Here is a 23,437-nt window from a genome sequence, read left to right as displayed (position 1 = left end):
TTTCATCTTCCATGTTCAATGTCCATAAAAGGGAATTAAAACTCCTTTATCATCATTAGTTAAGACACCATTAATAAAACTGGCAACCTCGGAGGAGTAATTTACTTTGATATTCAGTGGAACATATTGTATTTGACACAAATAAGTTCATCATTTTAAAAGTGAAATATTTTAAAGTAGTAGTCAAAAATGTAATTGAGTAATCCCTGATAATTTAACAATGATACAATTAGACACTTTTTTCAAAGATTATGGTTACTGTTTGTAATCGGATTATGTAGTCCCTAAACATGTACTTATTAAAATACATTGTTTCAAAAAGCTCTTTGTGGCAATGTATTATGATTGATCATGTGGCATCCTGGTTGTGTTTTCTAGTCTTACCATTTGTTGCAGGCAGTCAAATAAACAAAACAACCAGTTTAAAAATCTTTAATCCTTAGAAGAGTAGCATAGTTGTATTGACATAACTTTACATTTAAGTGATAACAGACATTAAATAGATTTACAAATTGAAGGCCAGCCCATATACTCTGATAACACTGACATTACAATAACACTGGTTACCTTCTCTTGATCAGCACACTTTACATCAGTGTTTCGTTTTGGCAGTTTAAGTATTAACAATGACCTTTACAGAGGCTTCATCAAAAATTTCCCAGGAGCCACCTCACATCATCATGGAGGTCTGCTGCTGGCTTTACACATAGAAAATAGAATAGATTATCTTGCAAGAATATATTGGTTAGTAAAGTTAGTGACCAGGAAGTAAAGTGACTCGTCTTATTTGATTGTTTTTTTTTTCAATATATAGAGTTCTATTGTCTGGTCTTTGACATCATCTCAGTTAAAGGACACTTTAGTGTATTACTACTTAAGTTATATTTTTGTCATTTCTATTGGTTATGAAAATATTCTCACCACAGTCGACAGCAGGGCTGGGCTCCTGCTGTAGCAAAAGCCACAGAGGGAACACTGTCAAAAACAAAAACCGTCAGACTTCTGGAGCAATGATTTCCCTTTCTGGTGAGATTAAAAATGTTAAGAATTGAGGCCAACAGACCTTCAATGTGACTGCCAGAAGTTTCATTATGTCACCTAAAAAGCACCCAGGTGGCACCTTAAGATATCACTAAACTGTAAAAGTCAACAGATTGAATCTTGATTCAATTAACATTATTAGAATGAGGAATGAATGCTTTTTTGAGTATTATTTGAACAAACAGGGAGGTAGGGTTGTATTAAGACAATAAAACTAGACACATTTCTGTGCTGTACATTAAAACAGGTCATAAAACACATCCATGATCCTGAGGAAGTTGCGATGCCATCTTCCAGAGCACACTTTAAAATATTCATATAATAATACACTTGGTGCTGTGTGGATTGGCTGTCAAATTGGTTCAAATTTTTACCACCCATGGATACACCAGCTCCTTGAAGTGCGAGTGGAAATTTGACCATGTCATTGTTAAAGTGCAGGTCCTAAATAATTCTACTGTTGTGCATGGCTCTGAGGTTCATCCTTTAAGCCGACAAAGAAGCAGACTTGTTGCGGAGAGGACGGGGCGGTGTGAGGGTGATGTTTGGATGAAGAGGAGGTAGAGTTGGGGATCTCCCAGTAACTGCCATGGAGGTCCAGGGAGGAAAGAGCCGGCAGGTTGTCTTTCTGGATGGGATTGTGACGCTCCGTAGGTAGAGGCGGTGTACTCAAGCATTTCCTCAGGCACGGCGGTCTGGTCAAAAACAAAGGTCAAGGGAGCAAATTTATTCCTTTGATAATTATAACCTTAAAAGGTCCATCGTCAAAAGGACTCCTGTTGACTAAGTTGTACAAACATGCTGTCTGACTATGTCTAAAAACGCCAAAATGCTTCATGCCATTAATTCACTAGATACTCCAGATGATTCGGGCCTTACTTACATCTGAAAAAAGTGTCTTAATTTCAGATTGAATCAAAGAGATTGTTTGTTTTGTTTGTCTCACTGATTACTCTATGGGATGACATACCGTGTCTAGAGGTTTAAACATGACCATGTGGCCTGCTCAAATGCCGGCTGTGGCTGCCCAAACTTTACACTATAATACCACTGAAAATCCTGTAGTATCAAAGAACAATGCAGTATTGTAGGTAACCTAGTTTGATGTAATGTTGAGAAAGAGTATTAAAGATTTGAGTTGTAACTCTGGGTAATGTTATGTGTCATAATGTTAGAGAGTCTATTAGTGAGTGCCACTATTGCTGCTTGCAGCCATTTCATTGACCCGCAGAGCCAAAGAGACCTCACAGTTCTAGACGCAGCAGTTCCAAACCCACAGTTTTAGATATATGCATGAAACCCCCTTCTTTAACTTTCATCATCACAGTAACACAGTAATGTTACATTACACCATCGGCTTTAGAGAGTTATATAGTTGGTGTGAGGTGTTCCCAAAACATGAACATTATTATGAATAATAGAAATCATTGTTGTTATTTCTGCTGCGTGTTGATATCATTTATATGAGTGATAGTTTGCCGAAAACATACTGCACACATGAAAGCCAAATGTACAATCATTTTATGTAGTATTTTTGTATTAATGCATTAATTTATTCAAACTTTCAATAGACAACTTTTTTGGTTTAACATACTCCAAAGTAAACACTAATTGCACAGTGTAATGGTTGGAGAAAAATGACACCATCTGCATATAAATTGGTTCCCTATAAACCTCACTTTCATTTGGTCTGCCACTGGGCCGGATTTTTCACGGAAAAATTACAGTTGAACAGGGTTGCTATCCCCAGGTGATGGTAGAACAACTGGATTAAATGTGGAAACTAACTGCAAAAGAAAAAGAACCCTGCTGATGGAGAGACAAAGGAGGCAACGAGGGAGAGTGATAGAAACTGAGGTAGAATGAGAGTAAACGGACGGGCACTCACTTCATGGAGAATGCTGGTGTTGTGTCAAAGTCTGTTCCCCAGTTAAAATATGTTTCCCTTTAACACCGGTACTGAAGGAGGTTCAAAACTGTTATTTTTCCACTAGATCAGTAAGTAACAAAACCTGCCTACTTGTTAATATAATCATGTGTTACTCATTGTTAATTCATAACCCTGGCATCAGGGTTTCTAGGTCAAACTGGGATTCTTATAGTTGTTTTTTTCCTTGGGACAGTAGCCATGCTGCTAGGGGTAGCGGTGTTTATAGTGCCAACAGTAATACAGTTTTACTGTTCCACATTGAGACTCAATAAATACGTGAGAAAATTACTCTGATTTCAAGTACTTGAGCACTTGTTAAATGGACATATGTAGTAGATAACAGTATGACTGAACCTGAATATTGTTTGCACTGTATAGAAAATCATTTGTCACCTCTTGGAATTGGCTGGTGCTCCTTTCCAGGCCTGTCTGTAAACATCACCCGCCATTCCAGCCAGCCAGCTCACATCAGCTGGCACCTCTGGAATCCACTCCACAAACCTGGACAGAGGAGAAATTATTTCAACAAGCACTAAGGTGATGTTTAATACTGAAATGGAGCTGACTCTTGCCATGAGATGAGTGGAAATGAGTTCTAAGCGCAGAACTCTTTTGCTTAAAGTTGAGATGTTTGGATCTATACTCACCTCTGGGCCACTGAGTAGGCTGACTGCACAGGGAGTGTGTATGGCATGAGCATGTAGGAGGCCATTCTCACAGGCAACATCTCAGACACCTTGGCATACAGGCCGGGTTTGTCTTGGCAGGCCTCACAGAACACTGACAAGCACACATACAGAACATGACCAGTCAACCACATGGCATGTTTACTCCATTATTTACATACCAGTTTAAAGAGGCACGACAAGAACTGTAACCTTAAACCTTTGACCTTTAACTTTAACCTTCACTATGAACTGTGTAGTCCTGGATGACACCCCACCTTTCTTGATGTGCGGAGGTAGAGCGATCTGTTCATCAAGCCACCAGTGCTGTTTACGCAGCAGGCGGAGCCTTCGGAGCACCCACTCTCTGGTGGTTTCTGTGTGCTGGCAGCAGCACGTGGGTGGGCTCTCTGGCAGGGAGGGGCCTGACGTCGGACACTCCAGCATCACCAGGTCTGGCACCACAAAACATGACATCAGCGACACAGTTCAAAGGTCAGGCTACAGGCTGATAGGGATGCATCATAACTTGATCATAACATGGTAACACAACAGTAAAATACTCACTGTTCTCTTCAAGGAAGCGTAGAGCATCCTTATAACCGCTCTGACACATCTCAGCCAGCACCTGTGGAGAGAGAGACAGCACATCTTATATATGGGAAAACAAAGATCTGTCTTTGTCTGGCATTTTATTGACTTTACATTATTGATCAGTGACATAGTGTTGTTATCAGTTGAATTTCCTGTTTTAAAAAAATCAATAATAGCAAACTAGAATGACATCTTTTTACATTTCTGTATTATTTTGTGAAACTGGTGTTAAATTAATACTTGGACCTTTTTTCATCGGCCAGTAAGGCTGCCATCCTCTGTTTATTTTTCTACTTATGGTACAGGCTTGTCTTTCACACTCCTGCCTGTTTCACAATAAAGTTGTACTTAAAAGTTTATTGTATTTTATTTTTTTTACCTTTTAGGGCTGCCATTCTCCCCCTCAACCTACTATTGTACAGTAAGACATTTTCTAAATGATATTTAGCAAAGAAAACTTCAATAATAACAAGAAAAACACATTTAAGAACATTTTTATTACATTTTCTAATTGAATGTCGATAAGATTGATCTTTTTCATGTCTGTGTTTAACAAGGAGTGGGGGTCAGTACATGGTTAGCCTAGCTTAGCATAAAGATTGGAGGCAAAGGGAGAGGCGCCTCGTCCAAAGTTAAAGAATACACCTCCTAACATCTCTAAAGCTCACTAATTAATGTATTGTATAATGTTCATTAAACCATAAACAAACAGAAATGCAGCAACTACTTCTTTCTGTGCCGAGGTCAGCTAAAATAATTACCTCCCGGCTCTAGCTCTATTCTATGGAAGATACCTAAATAAAAACAAATCAAAATATAGTGACATACAAAACAATTGTTACATGTGTTTCCTATTTATGTATGCATTAACGAGTGGTGTCAGGATTTAAAAGAATATGGCGGTTATGTCACACTTGAAACCATTCTTCTTAAAGAAGAATCTGAAAATGTAAAGTACAGTTTACAGGGCATACAACCAGAGATCTGTTGATCTTTACAAGTCAAACCTTGATGGTCTAACAATGGCATAGTCATCAGGTCAGGTCAAATCATGTCCATAAACTCAAAAGACAAATCAAATTGTGGATATGGAGAACTGTGACAACCCTTGCATTTACTGTGACATACTTCAATGAAAAACAATGAAAAACATGTAGAAATGTATTGTATTTTAGTGTTGTCCAACACAGGGCTATGAACATTTGAAAGCCTAAAAATGCCTGTGCTGGACAACATCAACATACAATTGTTCTTATTTTTTGTTATTTGTTATTTTATGTTGTGGTTTGATTTTGAATGTTGCGTGCAAAATTATTGCCTCAATGAAAAACAATTTATTATATATAATAGTATATGCTAACAGATATAACAATGTGTATTGTATTTCAAATCATTTCTTTGGCCGTTTTTTATTTAGGCAATTTAAATCTTCCATACAATGCTGAATGCAAACCTTTACATTTGTATCAAACGTCTCATCTAACTCTGCAAAAAAAAAAACCTGAATAAACTCATTTCCGAAAAAATAAAACTATACATTTAAGAAAGTTGGCAAGTACTTACTGCTTTTTAAAGTTTTCATTACCTTTGCGATGGTCACTTTTATTTTTATTTTATATTTTTTATTGTGTATTTTTTTTAAACTATATGTATTTATATTCCTATAAGAACTAACTACTTTGTTTCACAATAATTTTAGATAAATTGTTTATTTAGTATTATTTGTGAAATCTGGTTATATCTCATGATAAAGCACCATGCCAAAAGGTGATGCAAAGATATGCACCTGCCTTGTTAAGAAATTCATATCCTATCACTGTCATCATGATAAAGCCATATCACTGTAGTCAATTTGTTGATTTGCATAAGACCAACTTCTTAAATAAAAGAGAGCCCTGACATATTCAGAAGTGCTCACAGCTAAATCACTGGCTAGACAGACCAGCAGATCATGGGACAAAACACACAGAGGTCTGTGTTGTTTGGTGTTTCCTCCCTCAAGGAATGTGGTGCAAGAACACACATGCTCCTGTCACACAGACATGTACACCCAATTACATAATCGTGGTGTCGCATGCACACGTGAGGGAAGCAGTCAGGAGCCAGGCTGTATGAGAACACAGCAAGATTAAAGCTCACCTCATTTTAAAGGTTACCTCACAATCATCGCAGCGACAGGAAATAACAAAAGGAAACGGGGGATAAAGGAGAGTGACAGCAGGTGAAACCAGAGACAGAGGGTAGATCCAGACACTACTTCCTTTCAGTGACAGGTAAATGAATGGAGGGAGATTAGGAAGGTAAAGAAGGAAGCAAAAAATGCCATGGAGTGAAGGTTTTCAAAAGAGACATCTCAGTGATCTGCATATGAACCATTATTGTACTCTGACCTTCCAGCTCTCATGTGTGCCTTAAAGGGGTGAGGCATACGTATTAAAATAATCAGCGAGCCGCTACAACGTCGCAGTGTGGAATTACTTTAATTAATCCCATCAAGCTGGGGGATGTTTCCTATCCTACAGTAACATCTGCCAGCCTCTGACAATTTAGGTCCTTGCTTTGGATGATGTTAGTTTAGCAGATGGTTGTAGATTAAAGTTAATGTTGCCTTCAGATTGAGCAAGACCATGTGGCACATGTTGATGACAGGAAATGGCATGAGAGAGGGGGGATGACATGCAGCACAGGTCAGACTCGAACCCTGGAGCGCTGCAGTGAGGATAAGGCCTCGATACATGGGCCGTACGCTCACACACCAACAGAGCTACTGGGCCATATCACATGCTTTTACATTTGTTTAAACTGTTACGATTATTTTCAGTTTGGTTATGTCGTTCATAAAGCCCAGTAATGCACGATCGTGGAAGTTGTTTAACTGTGTAGCTTTAATGGACTCGAAACAGACACTGTGTTGCTGTGACATGTAGGAAGACATAAATATCAAACTAGGACTCTCAGGATTTCTCAGTATTAAATGACTGAGATTCAGAAAAAAGTACACCATCTGAAAGCGCAGAATGTCCACGCTGATGCTGAAGCACTGCCTACCTTGGGTTCTGGTGGAAACAGCGCCCTGCTGAGGCGGTACATGTTCCCCAGGTTCATCTGGATGCTGGTGTTGGTGAAGCGCAGCTCATGGAAGCTGGTGGAGTTGTCGCGGGGACAGATGTCACTCTCTCCAGAGAAGGGAGATATGGTGATGGTATTTTTCAGCTCCGACTGTGGCAGGTTGTCACTGATCCCGCCATCCACATAACGCTAAATACACAGAAACAGACATGTATAATGTAAGCACCTACTTTTTAATTAAAGGTTGGTGTAGTTTTAACTTAACTGATACAATATTTGCACCCACTGGTGCCAGTATTTGTCATCATTACAGAACAGGTCTCACTGAGACAAACTGATATTGTTCTTGGCTGCTGCATCATGACAATGGGGCTAGACTCAAAACAAAGCTTTATTTATACACAAACATTTTGATCACACAATAATCATTCTCTAGTGACCTGCAATTGCCCTGACATAACATCATCGGAAGACACAAAACAAAACAAGAACCTGCTTTGCTGCTTACATCTCTCTAACACTAACATCTTTGTAGGTGTGAGTGACACAATTTTAAGAGACTTGATACATTTCAAATGTAACGAAATGCACCAGTTCCATATCACATTTAACCTGTGGGACATTAGTAAATGAAACGAAATGTTCTCATTTAAATGCAATGGACTAAGAATGAACCTTATTCTAACTCCAAGCCTTAAAATCTTATTCAGCTTGGCAGAGACACTGCCAGCTGACTGAACGGATGAAACTTCAGCCTCTGTGTGTGTCTCTCTCTCTCTCTCTCTCTCTCTCTCTCTCTCTCTCTCTCCGTGCCTCTGGAACAGCCAGCCTGACAGAATATAGGTCAGCGATTAAATGGAGGTCAGGATAATTCAGTGTGCGTACAGAGGATAAAAAGATATATTTTGACATGTTTACCTCAACTGGCAAACTTCTTACAGTAATATTGGATGTTTTACATTAGCACTAGAGCATTAACATTTTGTGGCGTTTGTCCTTGTTGGTGCTGCTAAACATCAGCATGATTGCATTGTCATTGTGAGCAAGTTAGCATGCTGAGGTCATCATTTAGCTCAAAGTACTGTTAGCATGGCTGTAGACTCTTAAGTCTCTTTGTGAAATGTCCATTTCAGAACAAATCTCGGTCACAATTCATTAAAAAATAAATAACACTGTCAAATATCAATATCTGTATCCGCCTCACAAACCCAGTGTCAGTTAGGCTTTAGCAAAATGTTTAGTTTTTTGATGTAATAGTTTTCCCTATGGAGTTTTTCAAACGGCTTTTAAAATCTGAATCTAATCTAATTAAACTTAAACCAATGTAGATATAAACTTCCTGGAAACGTTATTTCCTTATCTATGTAACTTGTGCATGGTATCGATTTGTAATTGTGTGAATGAATGAAATAAAAGAGAGCCAATGTCTCCACTAGCTCCACTTACCCTATTATCAAATTACACAGTCCTTTCAAAGAATCTTTCTAAGAATCTATAGCACATATCAGTTCTTTTCTAGGAAGTAAGGAAACTACAGAGGCCCCCTCAATAAAGAAAAAGTGTGGAACACACAGTGATAACACACACTCATGCACATGAGTTAATGAGTCACACAGGGCTCTGAGCAAGCGGTGGTTGAGGCAGCAGAAAGAACACAATGTACAGAATCTACAGGTGACGCGTGCAGACAGACTGTGTATGTGTACGTGTATGTACATGAACATGTGACATGTAAACAGTTCAACCAGTCTCAACTAGAGCCCATGTATCTCAATACCTATCAAATCGTGTTGTAAGGGAGCAATATAGTATATACTGTATATTTCAAAAGAATATCAGCCAAAAATATATATATTTGCTTTTTTCCGAATTCTTTAACTGACAGTTCAACTGCTATCTGTCAATACTCTTCCTTGCACTTTCATTACATGGTATATCACTTGACCTTTGGTTTTTGTTATAACTACATAACGTCATCTGAATCTAATCTGACTAATTTAGTTATGATCGTGTTTGTATGACCAGGCAACAGAGGGTGGGAAACAGGCCTGATAAGTGCTACCTGTTCAAAGTGGGACAAACGAGGCTGTCAATCTGAATAAGATCGCTGTCAAAGTCCAACGGCAGCTGATAAGTTAAAGTGAAGGCAGCCTTCAAGTAGGACTTGCAGTTAAAATGATTACCACAGTTCTTCTTCTTAACATGCAAAGGACTAATCGTGATCCTTTCTAGTGTTAAACAAAATGATCTCGGTCTTACATCTTGACCTATATTTCCCCTGTTACATTTCCGTAGCCCTATTAACAAGTTTTACTGGTATGCTGCTATATAATAGATATGCTTATCTACAGCTATGCCCACAGGCAAACCAAATGTTCTTCGAATTACAGACCATGATCTCCTTTAATACAACACTTCACAGTCTTACTCATTAGGATTTCCTGTTCTGCTTTGCTTGTTCTCCATTTTTCTAAAACAAGCGTGACTGAATTCCATTCTTCTTCTTTTTTAAACTTTCCTTATAGTGACATGCACGTGAAATACATTTTGCATTCCAGAAGGAGAAACCTAAGCTAAACCTAAATGATAAGCAAGTCAACCAGATACCTACCACTCCTCTGAAGGATGGAGGAATCAGCCCGCAGTAGATGGGAATGAAACAGCTACAGACCAGCGCCTGTGGATGGAGCGCAGGGTTACACCAGAGGAAATCTATGTCATGTCGAGGCCCTAAAGGCGTCTCAAGGTTGAAAAGATAACCATGTGACCACCGTCCCGTACCTGGATGAGCTCCTCTTTGGAGCTGAACTCTGACACCAGCACATTCTCCCCATCAGACACTCTGGTTAGCGAAACACACAGGCGCTCCGAGGCCAGGACATGTGCGTCAGAGGCCAGTTCACGATTCAGGCCAGACTTTATCACCTTGACCAAGTTGAAGGAAGGATGAAGGGGGCCCAGGTTTCTCTTCCTGGCCTCTTTTGCCACCTCGATCACATCTTCACAGCATTTAGCTAAAATAAGAAGGAAAGGTGAGGAGGTTAGAATCAGACGATGGAACTTTGAGCAGTAAAGATTCCTTGTGATCAATAAACAACAAAAAACTAAACAAAAAACACAAGTGTCAACCTGCGACTGGATCAATATTCACTAAAGCTACTAGGAGTCAGTAACCAACAGTGACCTTTGCAAGCACTCTTCCGAGCCCATGCTGATATCACCGCAGCTTTTCAGTGGTCAAGACACATAGGTCGATCAGCAATCTCACATCTCACATGTCAGCCCTGATGATTGCTTATTCGTGAAAGAGAAAGTGAAAGGATATGTATGTATGTAGATTCGATAAAACTTTTTAATAACCATCAATCATAAATGGTCAATTTAAAGTAAATGAATCTTTAGTTAATAGTTAGTTAATATCCCTTACAAGCCATTTATTTAGCAATTGTAAAGGTTTATAAACATCAGTTGCAACTTTACAATGAACAATTAATAATAATAATAATAATTATAATAATAATAATGCATTTTATTGAAAGACGCCTTTCAAAGCGCTCAAGGACACCTTACAAAATAAAACCCCTTAACATCTTAACAAACCCTTTATAAGCATTTCATTGTTTTTAACAATAAAATAACTATTAACTAAAGTTAATTTAACTATAAGTCACCAACACTTTTAAAATAAAATAATTAATAAAACAATTTAATACATGACAAAAAGAATCCAACCAGTTTTAATAGAACTAAAAGAAACTGAACTAAAAAACACAAAACAACAAATCATAAATAATAATAATAAGAAGAATAAGAATAAGAATAAAGGACTTCCGGTGTCCTGCAGGCTACAGAGCCACAGCGGTATGTCTTACTTATGGATGCCTGACTTGCGAGCACCGAGGCGGTCAGAGCGCCGGCAGAAGCCCCGTACAGCCTGGTGGCCCGTTTGACGAGGTACGGCGCTTTCTCCAGCAGGCAGCTGGCAACTCCGATGTGGTAAATCCCCAGGAACCCGCACCCGGCGAATGACAGGTTCCAGCCTCCGTTTAGGTCGAACATGGCGGGGTATGCCCCGCCTGGAGAGCCCTGAGAGCAGACAGAGTGCGCGGCGGCTAGCGTGGACAGCCACTCGACGGAGAGAAGCACGAAACAGACCGCAGCCCCTCTGACGGGCTCTGTGCAGCTGCTTCTATAGAGCTGGGTCTGTAGAGGGAAGTGCAGGGAGGCGGTCTGCTGACGACAACTTCAAGTGCTGTTGGAACTATCAGCACCCACACGTGAGCGGGGCAATAGTGCGTCTGTCGGGAAATGTATTCTCACGAAAGGCTATTAGATTGTATACATTATTTTAAAAACAGTTAACAAAAAAGTGTCACTGCAATTACTCAGTTATGTTGCATAAACGTACATGTACCGTGTGTAGCTAAACATGTTGCCTACGGTTTTATTGTCCAGTGTTAATATATGACAAAGGAATTCCATGAGTTTATTCACTGTATTCGGGGACCTAGTCTATATTATGATAATTTGCACTCTTTCTAAGTGAATCAGAGGGTGAAGCCACTGGATGTGCCGCAAGTCGCAAGTTATTTAACAATTGCAAGATTTATGAGGTTCCGTAAAGGCAACATATGTTACTGAAAACATGATTGGATTAATGCACGTCTATCAATTCCCTTTTCTACACAGCAGCCAATCAACATGGAAGATAGACAAGACAACACAGGGTGACGTCATGCCCCCTTAAAAAAAGAGAGAAAAACACACAACAGCAGGGCTACGTCATACTTGGCTTCTGTTCTCTTTCCCTAACAGTTATTTAAAAATGTCTCACACATTTAACTTTTCTATGGGGATCATAGAAACATCTATAATGGTGACAGACCACACTCTCCTTTTCAGTGAGTTAGGAACGTTGCCAAGTTTGTTGGCACATCTTGCTTAATCTGATTTAGAGGGATTTTTCCCTATAAGTAACTGGACAGCCACTGGGAAGTCCAGCTATGCCACAATGGTGAAGTCCTTAAAAGATTACACTAATATCACACAAAACCATGAAGGAAGTAAAAATGAAAATAATATATATTAGCCAATTGTTTGTTGACCTGGGGGAAGGGTATTATTAAATATTATATTATTACAAATAAGATAAGACAAAATATCTTAATAAGGTCAACTTTTTAGTGCACCATACACCCTAATAAGAGTTAAATAATAGGATAGGATTATGCATTAATGTGTTCACAACACAAGGATAAGTAGATTATAATACAATATGTTTGTTAACATTTTATTATAGTGACAGTACAAGTAACTCAAAAAAGAATTTCTCTAAGAATATGTATGTTTGCTGTGTGCATTGATGCTAATTGTCCTTAAAGCAACATTATTCAACCTCTTTACCTCAAAATAACAGCTTCAAAATCATTTCGATGGTACAGTGTCTTTTATTATGGTAAACTGTGTCTCTGCAGCCACTCTGCCCCTCTATCACTTGTTCCTGCTCTATGTAACTTCAGTAAGAGGGTAGGGTCACAGTGTTACATAAATGTTAATTTCAAGATAAAAGTTTTCAACACATAACATTGTTATGACGTAATGATTTTAGTTTGAAGTTCGAATCAAATCAAATCAATTTTATTTATATGGCCCAAAACCACAATCACATGGCCTCAGTGGGCTTCACAATCTGTACAGTGAATGACATCCTCTGTCCTTAGACCCTCGATTCCAGTGAGGAAAAACTTGCCATATTGCAGTAGTTAGCACCTACATCACGTATGACAAATTGTTAGAGACCTGTGGTTTGTATGTATGACAGTGGTGTTGCACTCAGAAACTGTGGGGGCTGCTAAATTGCACAAAATGACAATATCTACACAATGTTACTTTAACTTAATGCATTGGTTGAGTTATAGATGTTTTGAGGGTAAACCAGGCTTTAATAAACTTCTGCATCAGGATTTAATTTATAAAGGTATCTAACTGGTAAACTGTACGTGTCATTAGCATGATCTTATAGGGTAAATTCACACAAAATGAAAATTCTGTCATTATCTACTCACCGAAATGCTGATAGAAAGTCTGGAGATACGTAGTCCAAAACATTTGTGGAGCTTTACAGCAAAACAGACAAACATTCTTCTGAACAGCTGAAGTATGTGGGAAATGGTTTTAAAATGTAAAAATACAAAAACAACAAAAACATAAAATGACTCCATAGAGCATGTCAGCTATCATCCAAGTCTCAGGCAGCCCAGAGATGCCAACTTGATTTTATATGATGCTATCTACACCATTTTTAAAGCGGAAATCTTCACTGTAGCTGTGAAGGTCAAAGCCCCCATCCATTTCTGTCGTTTAGGAGAATGCTGCAACGTTGTTTTGCTGTGAAGTCTGCAAATGTTATAAAAATGCAGGAAATGTACATTATTGAAAATAACAGTATAATTTAAAGTGTGACGTCACCAATTTCTCACATTAAAGTGTATATACAGGTCTTGGGGAGTACTACTTCATGTGTGAAAAAAGTAGTGTAAAGCCTCTAGCGGCGGAGGAAGCTGCATGTAATCTGATAGATTGCCTCTAGTGCTAAATTGCATTGTGGATAATGCAGGTACCAGGTTTTTAAAAGGGTGGAAGAATGTGTGGAATAAAAAAAGACGATATATCTGGTTCTGCTGTGTTGATTTTGATCATTTGTTCATAAACTGTCCATAATTCTTCCACCAGCTTTCACTAATGCAAACCACCAATTTTCAAATCCTGGCACCTACATTACCCACATGCAGTAGCACTCATCAAGGCCTGTAAACACACTCTAATGTGGAGTATTGTATATATTAAGTGCATTGTGCTGTGCTGCTGGTATTGTTATGCATTAAGCTATTAACGTAAGCATTGTATGTTTTATTAATTTAAGATGAATAAATAAAAAATGCACATAATTAACACAAGACATCAGTCAAACTTAAAAGCACTCACAAACACTATGAAAGCCTAGGACTTACACAGACTACACTATAAGAGTATTATACCAGCATGATACTGATCACTCTTTAACTATCAAACAACCGATACACTGTAACACCCAACAATAAAGGCTGTAGAATATTATGAACATGATTGATTTATGTAGCAGCATGGTAATTGAGTTAGCTGCTACATGAAGCATTGAGGATTATAACATAATAACAGGATTATTACAGCAGCCTTATGGCAGTTTGACTGGAGCGCGTAGGTCTGTATTATGTGTTGGGAAACGTCTTTCCTCTGCGGGAGCGCGCATCCTCCGGCCCAGTGAGAGTGGTCCTGATGCTGGGACTCGTGCGCGCGCATTACATCACTTCTCTCCCGCATGATTGGCTGGAGGTCAACCGGTCCGCTTGCCATGCAGCTCTACTTCGAGCTCCAGCATCACGAAGAAGCGAGCGGCAGCGGCGTTTCAAATCATCACCACCACCATTGCCATCACCACCATTTTCATCACCATCATCTCTGATTACGATACCAAACTGTTCGCGTGGGTGTGCGCGTTTTCTTGTCCTTGCACTGGCGACTTGTTTCGAGGATGGCCGAGAGCGAGGCAGACACGCCGAGCACGCCGATTGAGTTTGAGAGCAAATACTTCGAGTTTGATGGAGTGCGGCTGCCGCCCTTCTGCAGAGGGAAGATGGAGGAGATCGCCAACTTCTCGCTCAGAAGTAGCGACATATGGATTGTCACGTACCCGAAGTCAGGTAAACAAGCCTCTGCGTCACCTTCCGTACAGTGCTGGCTATGTCTTCGCATCTCTTGGCTGTTTGCTGCTCTCTGCTGCAGCGGTGACTGCAGGCTTCCCTTGTGGTTATTAAAGTTTCATCATATAAATAAAGCACAGGGCGAGCAAATATACATCCTCCATCAGCCACAGGGTTCCTCTCGCAGAGCACAGCCATTAAACACATACATGTTGCAGATCAGGCCGTGTTGATCATTTAACAGCGTTGGGCGGGTCACAGTTATCAGACTGACTCACAGCTGTTTATATTGCGTTGTGCCGCAGAACTCTATTTATGGGCTTCTAATAAGCTATTACAAGCAGTAGCCGATGTCAGCATGGATAATCAGATGCACACAAATGTGGTCATGTAAAGTGAATCAGTCGTGCCTGGCTGTAGTGCAGAGCCTACACGTCTAACCTGGCCTTCAGCATCCTCCGTGATCACACGCGCTGCCTCAGACTCATGGAAGTTAATGTTTACACTCGGAGTGTTGTTGCGCAGCGCTGCTGCAGGCCGGCGGCCGCACGCCGGGCCCTGCTGGGCGCTGGGTGGGTCCAGTCATGTGACGGCGGGTGGGCAGCTTGAGCTCGCCCTCAGTGCAAGCAGATGGCCAAAGGGAGTTTGATTATAGTCGTGGGAATTATTGGTCTGGTTCAACAGCATAGTTACATGTGTAGGATACTGTAGGCTGGGGGAAGAAAGTCAACTGTGCACAGTTACTTAGTTATCGTCCAAATATTAAGTAAGAGGCAGCCTTTATTAATAGCATTTTCCTGTCATGGACAGGGAGTTCACATTCTGCTGTGACACAGTTAACGTTCTCTTAATGTTTTCATACAATTTTTAATCTTCGAACAATCAAATAATACTGCATATTATGTAATAGTATAACATAATATATACATAATATTGACACACAATTTAAACCATAAACAAATATAGAAGATACAGGGAGGTGATTATTATTATAAGGCTATTATTATTTTGTGGCAAGCCAAAACTTTCTTTGAGAGATGGAGGGGTTGGCACAATGTTATTCACTTCTATTCATTCATGGAATGTCACATGCTGAAAGATGACACATTACTAAGAAACAAGTCTGTCTTGAAAAGAAAATCAGTATAAAGGCCTGATCACACCAGTAAGCTGTGCAGCCGACCAAGCTTAGCTCCTTAGCTTAGCTTGGTCACTAACAAGACAATAGTTTAGCATAGTCAAGCTTGTTATTAAGACATTGACTCCTGTCTCATAACTGACTGTAAAGCACAGCTCATTTATGGAGCAGTTTATACTTCGTGAGATGAGGGTTACATCAACGTCAAAGGTGCAAAAAGATAAGATAGGTTCCTCCATTTTGGGATCTCCAGCTCACTGTCTTCTCAAAGTCAGCACTATCAAGATGGCTTGATATTGGTCAATGGGGCAAATTCCTAAGTCAGACTTCCCAAAAGATGAATGTCATGAAAAGATTAGGGTTAGGGCTGTTGGAATGAATTCTGGGAGTCAAATATAATTAGAATAGCATAAAGAATATTAGAATGCAACAATTCCTATTTGAATGTGTTTCATTTTTTAAATAGAGCTGTTGGCTAAGTGAGAGAATCTCGCTCTTCCTTGGACCTCAAGCTCATTTAGTGGTTTTTCTTGCAGGACAGCACTGGCAGCACTACATTGGAGCGCTGGGATGAAGTGCTTGTGCAAGTTTTATAGCTAGCTAACTTATCGCTAAGTTAACAGAGGGTTGACTACACAGGTAATAACAAGCTTACAACACGTTAAGTGATAACAGGACAACAATCACCCGCAACGTTCAGTGTCAGGCCGATATGCTCCCACAAATGGGCTTTTCTGTCTCTGTTATGATAGTTTCTGGCCTAAATGCATGTGAAAATGAAATGCTTTTGTCATGCCTAATAAAGTTTTCTGATTTTCAATATCATATTCAATGTGCTAATGTTAACCTCTGATGTAAATAGAAACCAATGCTTTCCTCCTCATCACAGGGCATACCAGTGCCTAAAAGACAGTACATGTAACAACAACATGCTAATAGTAGCATTGGCAATGCATAAGCCTGCGTAAGCAATGTAAAACTACAAAGTAAATAAAAGGCCAAAAAATGTGAATATACAGTAATTCTTATAATTCTTATAATATAATAATTCTTAATAATATTATAATAATAATATAATATATAATTCTTATCTAAGCGTGCAAATCCATGAATGGTGGCGATTCCCTTGGAATTATTAGAAATTGGCCCAGATATGTGCTGTTGTAACATCTGGTGTGACCAGGCCTTCAATGTGAGTATATTTAAAGTTATATTGTGACAATTGCAAAAGCCTAATAGTAAAGGAGTCAGAAAAAAGCACACAGTGCAAGACTGTGGATAGGTTTCTTGATGGATTCATGAATGGACTGTATATTAGATACATTACTTGATATTATACACATGCAGTAACATGATACTGTGACAGAACACAGTCGAGCCAGACTCTCCTGTTTGTAACAAACCGTGCTGCTTCCTATTAATGTTTTGCCCTGCAAGCATATATTTGTGCTGCATCTACCCATTCCATCCAGAGAGGCTTGTGTTAACAAGATTCAATTTAGCTCTTCTGGACCCCAGTAGCCAACTGCGGAAAGCAACTGCGCTTCTCTAAAAAATTTAATCATATCAAATTGTTGATGTTTGACAGAGTATGCTAGAGTTTGTTAATTAAATAACAGATGAAATAAGTGTGTGTAATGTGAAAGGTGTCACTTGTCGTGGCAAGTGTTAACAGCCCACAACTTTATTTTTTTATTCAGTCTCAGGCAGCTGTCTAAAACCCCTCTGTATGCTACCTGCTCAGCACCAAAACAGAAGACAGACAAAGTTAGTGACTAATGTAATCCCAAGAGATAGTGGGCTATCTAATAGTATATTTGGGTTTATGTAGCATAAAATTATTCAGGAAAAGGTTGAGCAATATTTATGTTTCAGTATGATATTGATCATGGTTTTGCTCATTTATTATTAAAACAGTACTGATAATGCAGGAATTGTACTTACAATTACAGATACATATAAATGTCTTATTTAATATATACAGACAAAAGTGTAATGGGTAATCACAGGTTGCAGACATTTCCTTTGATTTTCTGGCATGCTTCTTTGCCGTTTCCTCTGTGTGTGAGTGTCCGTCCAGTACTGTATGTTTTTATCCTTATATTGAGACTAAGAACAAACTTGTTTCCGACTATGGACATTCCTCTGTGTTAACCAGTGCTAGGTAACGTTACTTTTAAAAGTAATTCATTACGTTATAAGATTACTATAATTAAAAAGTAACTTTAGAGTTACCAAAAATCATGGTAAAACCCCTTTGTGACTCATTGCACGTTGGTTATATTGTCCAGATGGCGTGTAGCCAGCTGTACATGTACTTTGAATGTATTGATTCTACCGTCATTTTGTAGCCGTCTTTACGGCCCACAATCGGTAACTCCACAATCTAATAATAGGAATGACAGATGCAATATAACATTTACAGCTCTTTATTTGGCTAACAACCTGACAGTGAACTGGGCAGAGGCATACAGTATTAGGCACAGCTGGTTCAATAAAAACAATCCAACAAGCACTTATCCTGCAGGCACAGCCTGCATTTCACCGTGATGTTGTTCTTGTCCTTTTCACTCAAAAATTCAAAATTATTCAAAGGAGACATATTATGCTTTTCTGTATTTTTCCTTTGCATCAGTGTTTTATATACAGAGTGATCTAAAAAAGTGATCACCTTGGTTCCCTCATCAAAAAGCTCACAGGATTTTTCTGGGACTTGATATGTTATTTTTCTGTAGTCAGTAGTAGATGGGTGGTGGAGGAAGTACTCAGATCCTTCATTTGTGTAGAAATACATACAACAATGTAACATTTTATTACAAGTACAAGTCCTGCATTCAAAACCTTAGTTAAGTACATGTATAATCAGCTGAAGGTACTTGAAGTATCAGAAGTAAAGCACAAGTTCTGCTGTCAAATGACCTGTGTGTGGTTAAAGCTGTACAACAGATTTTAAATTCTCAACAACAACTGACTGACAAACGTGACATTATTATTATCTTTTTTTCCTTTGATTTTATTTCATGCTATTTTTTTGTTATGCTCAGATTTAATGATATTTTATGCAGATGGTGGTACAGATGGCCTTGCAGACCATATGTGGGCCAGATGAACGTAGGTGGTTTGGGCCAGATCGTGCAATGCTGTGCAGATGTTATCATTTTTATGCACTGATTTAACTTTTTTTTTTTTTTCATTGAAGAATTTCTTCCTCAATGAAAGTGGGCGAACCGGAGCACCCGGAGAAAACCCGTCGTAGCACAGGGATAACAAATGCATGTGTTTGAGCAAGTCTCTGTTCCTGAGCGTGGATCTGGGCTCTAGAAGAATTTTCGGAACCATTTCTTCTTTTTCTTCTTCTTGCTCATGAGATCTTCCAACTTGGACTTCAAGGAGCTTTCTTTCTCCTCCCACTCCTGCTCCTTTTCTTGCAGAGTCTTCTTAAGATCTTCTTCGGCCTTTTTCAGGGCAGACATGATCTTCCTGGTTTCCTCTTTCTGTTCCTCAAGCTGGGCTTGATGGGAAACCTTAGATCTTTCTATAGCCTCCTGCACCTCTTGCTGCATATCCTGCAGAGTCTTCTGGAAGTCTCCTGTGGCCCAAATGAGATATGTATTTTTCTCCAGCCACTCAATATGATGGTTGTTCATGCTTTCCAGACGAGCCATGAGGGTATCGTTCTTACGTTTCTGCTCGTCCAGCTGAGCCACATGTAGAGCTCTGGATTTCTCCACCTCCTCCAGCAGGGAGGTTTTCTCTTGCTGCCAGCAGAGGCACTCGGCCTCCAGCAGATCCTCTGCCTTTTTCAGGGCAGATGCGACCTTCCTGGTTTCCTCTTTGTGTTCCTCCAGCTGGGCTTGATGCAAAGCCTGACAACTTTCCATAGTCTCCCTCCCCTTCTGAATGAGGGAATTCTCTAACTCCTTCCACTCAAAATGACCGTTGTCCAGTTGCTGCTTGACGTTTTTCAGAGCAGCCATGAGGGTGTCGTTCTTGTGTTTCTGCTCGTCCAGCTGAGCCACATGTAGAGCTCTGGATTTCTCCATCTCCTCCAGCAGGGAGGTTTTCTCTTCCTGCCAGCAGAGGCACTTGGTCTCCAGCAGATCCTCTGCCTTTTTCAGGGCAGACGCGATCTCCCTGGTTTCCTCTTCCTCCTCTTTGTCAGAGAGCTGCACCTTCAGGCTTAGAGAAGTTGTCTCAGTGTTGTGTTCAGCCAATGCGCGCAGCTGCTTTTCAACATGAACTTCTAATTTCATTGCATCTATTTCCCTCTGAAGGCCCTCATTCTCAGCCTCCACTTTCTCCAATTTGACCTGAACGTCCTTGCTGTTAGACATCTGCTGCTCAAGGGCACCGTTAGTGTTCTTCAGCATCTCGTAGCATTCGATGAGCTGTGATTCCAGTTCTTTACTCTCCTCCAACTTCAGATTCATATCCTCTTTCATCTTTCGCAGTGTGTCTTCGAGGGTCTTGCTGTAAGAAATCTTTACGTCACGATCATCCAGAGCTTGAGACAGACTCTTACAGAGCAGTTGGATCTGTGATTTCAACTCCGAATGGACAGACTGGCCCTTATTTAGCTGGGCTTTCAGGCCATGTATCTCTTTCTCCATCTGCTCTTTCTCACAGCTCCACACTTTCTTTCCTTGGAGCTGATCAAGGATATAAGTCAGGGCATCCTCTTGGATTTCCAATTTGACTCTGCCCTCAGATCCAACTTGGATGAGCTTCACCTTGCAGTCCCTCAGCTCACACCTTAGGTTTCTCTGAAGGGAAAGCAAAGCAAATTCATCCATCTTGGTGTTTTTTTCCATGTCTCCCAGCTTTGTCTTCTGCTGGACCTCTGGGTTTTGTCTCATCTGGCTTCGCTGTCTTCTCCTTGCCAGCATACGTTCTCTCCTCTCTCGTCTTTCGCTTTTCCTAATCGCAGCTTGATTTCTCATCTGACTTCTTTCTTTTCTACTCTGGACACGTTCCATTGTAACAGGGTCTGAGTACTAATGGCATAAATGTAGATTCTTACCTTTATAGCATTTCCAACATTCTAGAATGTTTACTGAATCTTTGAACTCCTTTGATCTGTCTTCTTTGATCTCCTTTGATTTGTCTCCATTGATCTCCTTTGATCTTCTTCTTGTTGTTGCTATAGCAACAATGACAGTGTTTATTTACAAAACTTGATGGTCTTTTTTTATTGTGTTATTTCAAATGTAATTATCTAATTAATCTAAAATGCATGTCTGGTGCTCTCATTTCTCACTAATATCGACAATTTCACTAACCTTAGGTTGGAGACCTAAAAAAAGAATAAATGCAAAAAGTGAACTTGAATCATTATGCAAGTGGCCTCTCCTCTTTTCTCTGTAGTTTTTTGCACACCATATTCATGTTATCAGGTGAAAACTTTGGAATCCAGGTGATCCTCATTTTTTGACATTCAACTTGCTGTTGTGGAAGGAGACAAATGGTGCTGAAAACCTTTCAAAAGACATACAGTAAAGACATAAAGACACAGAAAGAAGTCCATGTTCACCAAGCTGTAAACGAGGCAGTTTGTCTTAATTAAACAAGATGACATTGTGGAGTTAAGACAATGATAACTTCATTCATAGATCCAAAGAACTTGTCTTGCTGATTCTTGTGTACAGGACTGAAGCAGTCAAAAGCAATCCAAAGCGCTGAACCTCCCATCTTTCCTATTCACTTCCCCCTGCTCTGTGTTGGTTTCCGGTGCAGAGGAACGTGTTGGGTTGGGATGCAGCAGAGCTGTGGTGCTATTGGCTGACATGTGACACTCAGTGGGATTTGCAAGATTCTTACCGCACTGCACTGCATGCGCACACACACAAACACACACACACACACACACACACACACACACACACACACACACACACACACACACACACACACACTGGAAGCACTGACAGAGGAGAGGTAATCTGACAGAGGAGAGGTAATCTGATGTCTGGCTGCATGTTGTGCTGCTGCTGTGTAGTTAAAATGATACACATTTTAAGAGCCAATCTACTGATATTTTAATACATATAATACATACACTAAAATCTCTTAACTAGTCATGGGGAGTAAGAAATTTGTTAATTGAAATTCAGCACCACCAAGTATCTAGATCAACATGTAATGAAATGTTTAACAGTCTAAATAGGTATACACGATGACTATCCCAAACCATGGGCAGTAGTCTGCTGCTATAACGTGCACTTGAGAGGTCCAACACTGATGTTGGATAATAAGGTCTGCATTCCAGTTCATTTCAGAAAAGTAGGATAAAGGGGGTTGAGTTGAGGGCTCTGTGCAGGCAAGTCAAGTTCTTCCACAGCTAGTCTGACTCACCAGATGTACACTGTGCCTATTTTAGGCAGTATTCTCCTTCCTTTTACTATTTTTAAAATCCCTCTCACTGCAGGAAACACAAACCTCTGAGCTGGCAACCTACACATTGAAAATCGCAATTTACCACCTGGTTGCTGACAGAACAAACCTGAAAAAGCTTGAAGAGCTTACCCTTTCTCATGTGGGGCTTTAGCCATTTTAATGCCAGGGCTCGCCTTCTTACGTGCAAAACAAGTCCCTCCCCCAGACTATATTGCAAGGGCACCGTTGATGTATCCTGGGCTTTGCACAACCAAGTTTGTAATTGGTTTAAAGAAATACGAACAAGCCGGAGTGTTTTTTTTCTCCCCATAATGAGAATTAAAGCAGCCAGGCCTTTTCCAGGGCTGAAACAGCACTGTGGAGATTTACAAGAAGTTGAGAAAACCATTTCTTATGGAGCTGGCTTTGTGCACGAGGGAACTGTCATGTTGAAAAAGGAAAAAGCCTTCGCCAAACTGAAAGTACTGTCTAAATGCCAGTGCCTTTGATTGGCCTAGGCCAAACCACCCTATTAAAAAACAGCCCAAGACCATTACTCCCTTCATTCTCCTGTTTTCCGCTAAATACAGATCTGTCCATCAGACTGCCATCACTGTTAGTCAGCCTTGCATGTAGCATGGAATATGGTGTCTTCTTTGAGCCTTTCTAAAACCAAAAACTGGTTACTAACTACAGTAGTAATTATGAGCAGTAGCATTATTTATAAAGCAAAGGAGCATATAATATGTGGGGATTACATACAAACACGCTATGTTCAACATTAATGCATCTTCTGTGTATTTCCCCGCTGTGAGGAAGCTGGTCCTGGGTGCAGCTGAAGTTTCTCATGCTTCAAACACAACTCAAGCCTTTCATGACTGCAAAATAC

The 23,437-nt window shown here is 39.9% G+C and overlaps 2 protein-coding genes across 2 annotated transcripts in view; one reads left to right on the top strand and one right to left on the bottom strand.

The window, feature by feature from the left end:
• Positions 1-418: 418 nt before the first annotated feature.
• pnpla3 (patatin-like phospholipase domain containing 3) lies at positions 419-11,456 on the bottom strand. The gene is made up of 9 exons (XM_084345185.1): positions 11,172-11,456; positions 10,081-10,313; positions 9,911-9,976; positions 7,279-7,488; positions 4,204-4,264; positions 3,915-4,091; positions 3,619-3,751; positions 3,365-3,472; positions 419-1,736 (listed from the first exon to the last, which is right to left on the bottom strand). The coding sequence occupies exons 1-9, from the start codon at positions 11,356-11,358 to the stop codon at positions 1,496-1,498; spliced, it is 1,416 nt and encodes a 471-aa protein (XP_084201311.1). The 5' UTR covers positions 11,359-11,456; the 3' UTR covers positions 419-1,495.
• A 2,833-nt stretch (positions 11,457-14,289) lies between these two features.
• sult4a1 (sulfotransferase family 4A, member 1) overlaps positions 14,290-23,437 on the top strand; it is a 34,095-nt gene continuing 24,947 nt past the window's right edge. The window contains exon 1 of the mRNA XM_084345389.1: positions 14,290-15,038. Within this exon, the coding sequence (XP_084201515.1) occupies positions 14,870-15,038 (169 nt within the window). The 5' untranslated portion in view covers positions 14,290-14,869. The remainder of the gene's footprint in view (positions 15,039-23,437) is intronic.

This window comes from Pagrus pagrus (assembly GCF_965226575.1).
Source record: "Pagrus pagrus genome assembly, chromosome: 23".
NCBI classification, from domain to species: Eukaryota; Metazoa; Chordata; class Actinopteri; order Spariformes; family Sparidae; genus Pagrus; species Pagrus pagrus.
This window is presented reverse-complemented; position numbering and strand designations above follow the sequence as displayed.

Excerpts from the sequence above, each read along its gene's own strand:
- pnpla3 (XM_084345185.1), bottom strand. The coding sequence starts at position 11,358 with ATGTTCGACCTAAACGGAGGCTGGAACCTGTCATTCGCCGGGTGCGGG. Across the intron at positions 9,977-10,080 it reads CCAAAGAGGAGCTCATCCAG|GCGCTGGTCTGTAGCTGTTT; the intron begins GTACGGGACGGT and ends CTCCATCCACAG. Across the intron at positions 4,092-4,203 it reads ACGCTTCCTTGAAGAGAACA|ACCTGGTGATGCTGGAGTGT; the intron begins GTGAGTATTTTA and ends TTGTGGTGCCAG.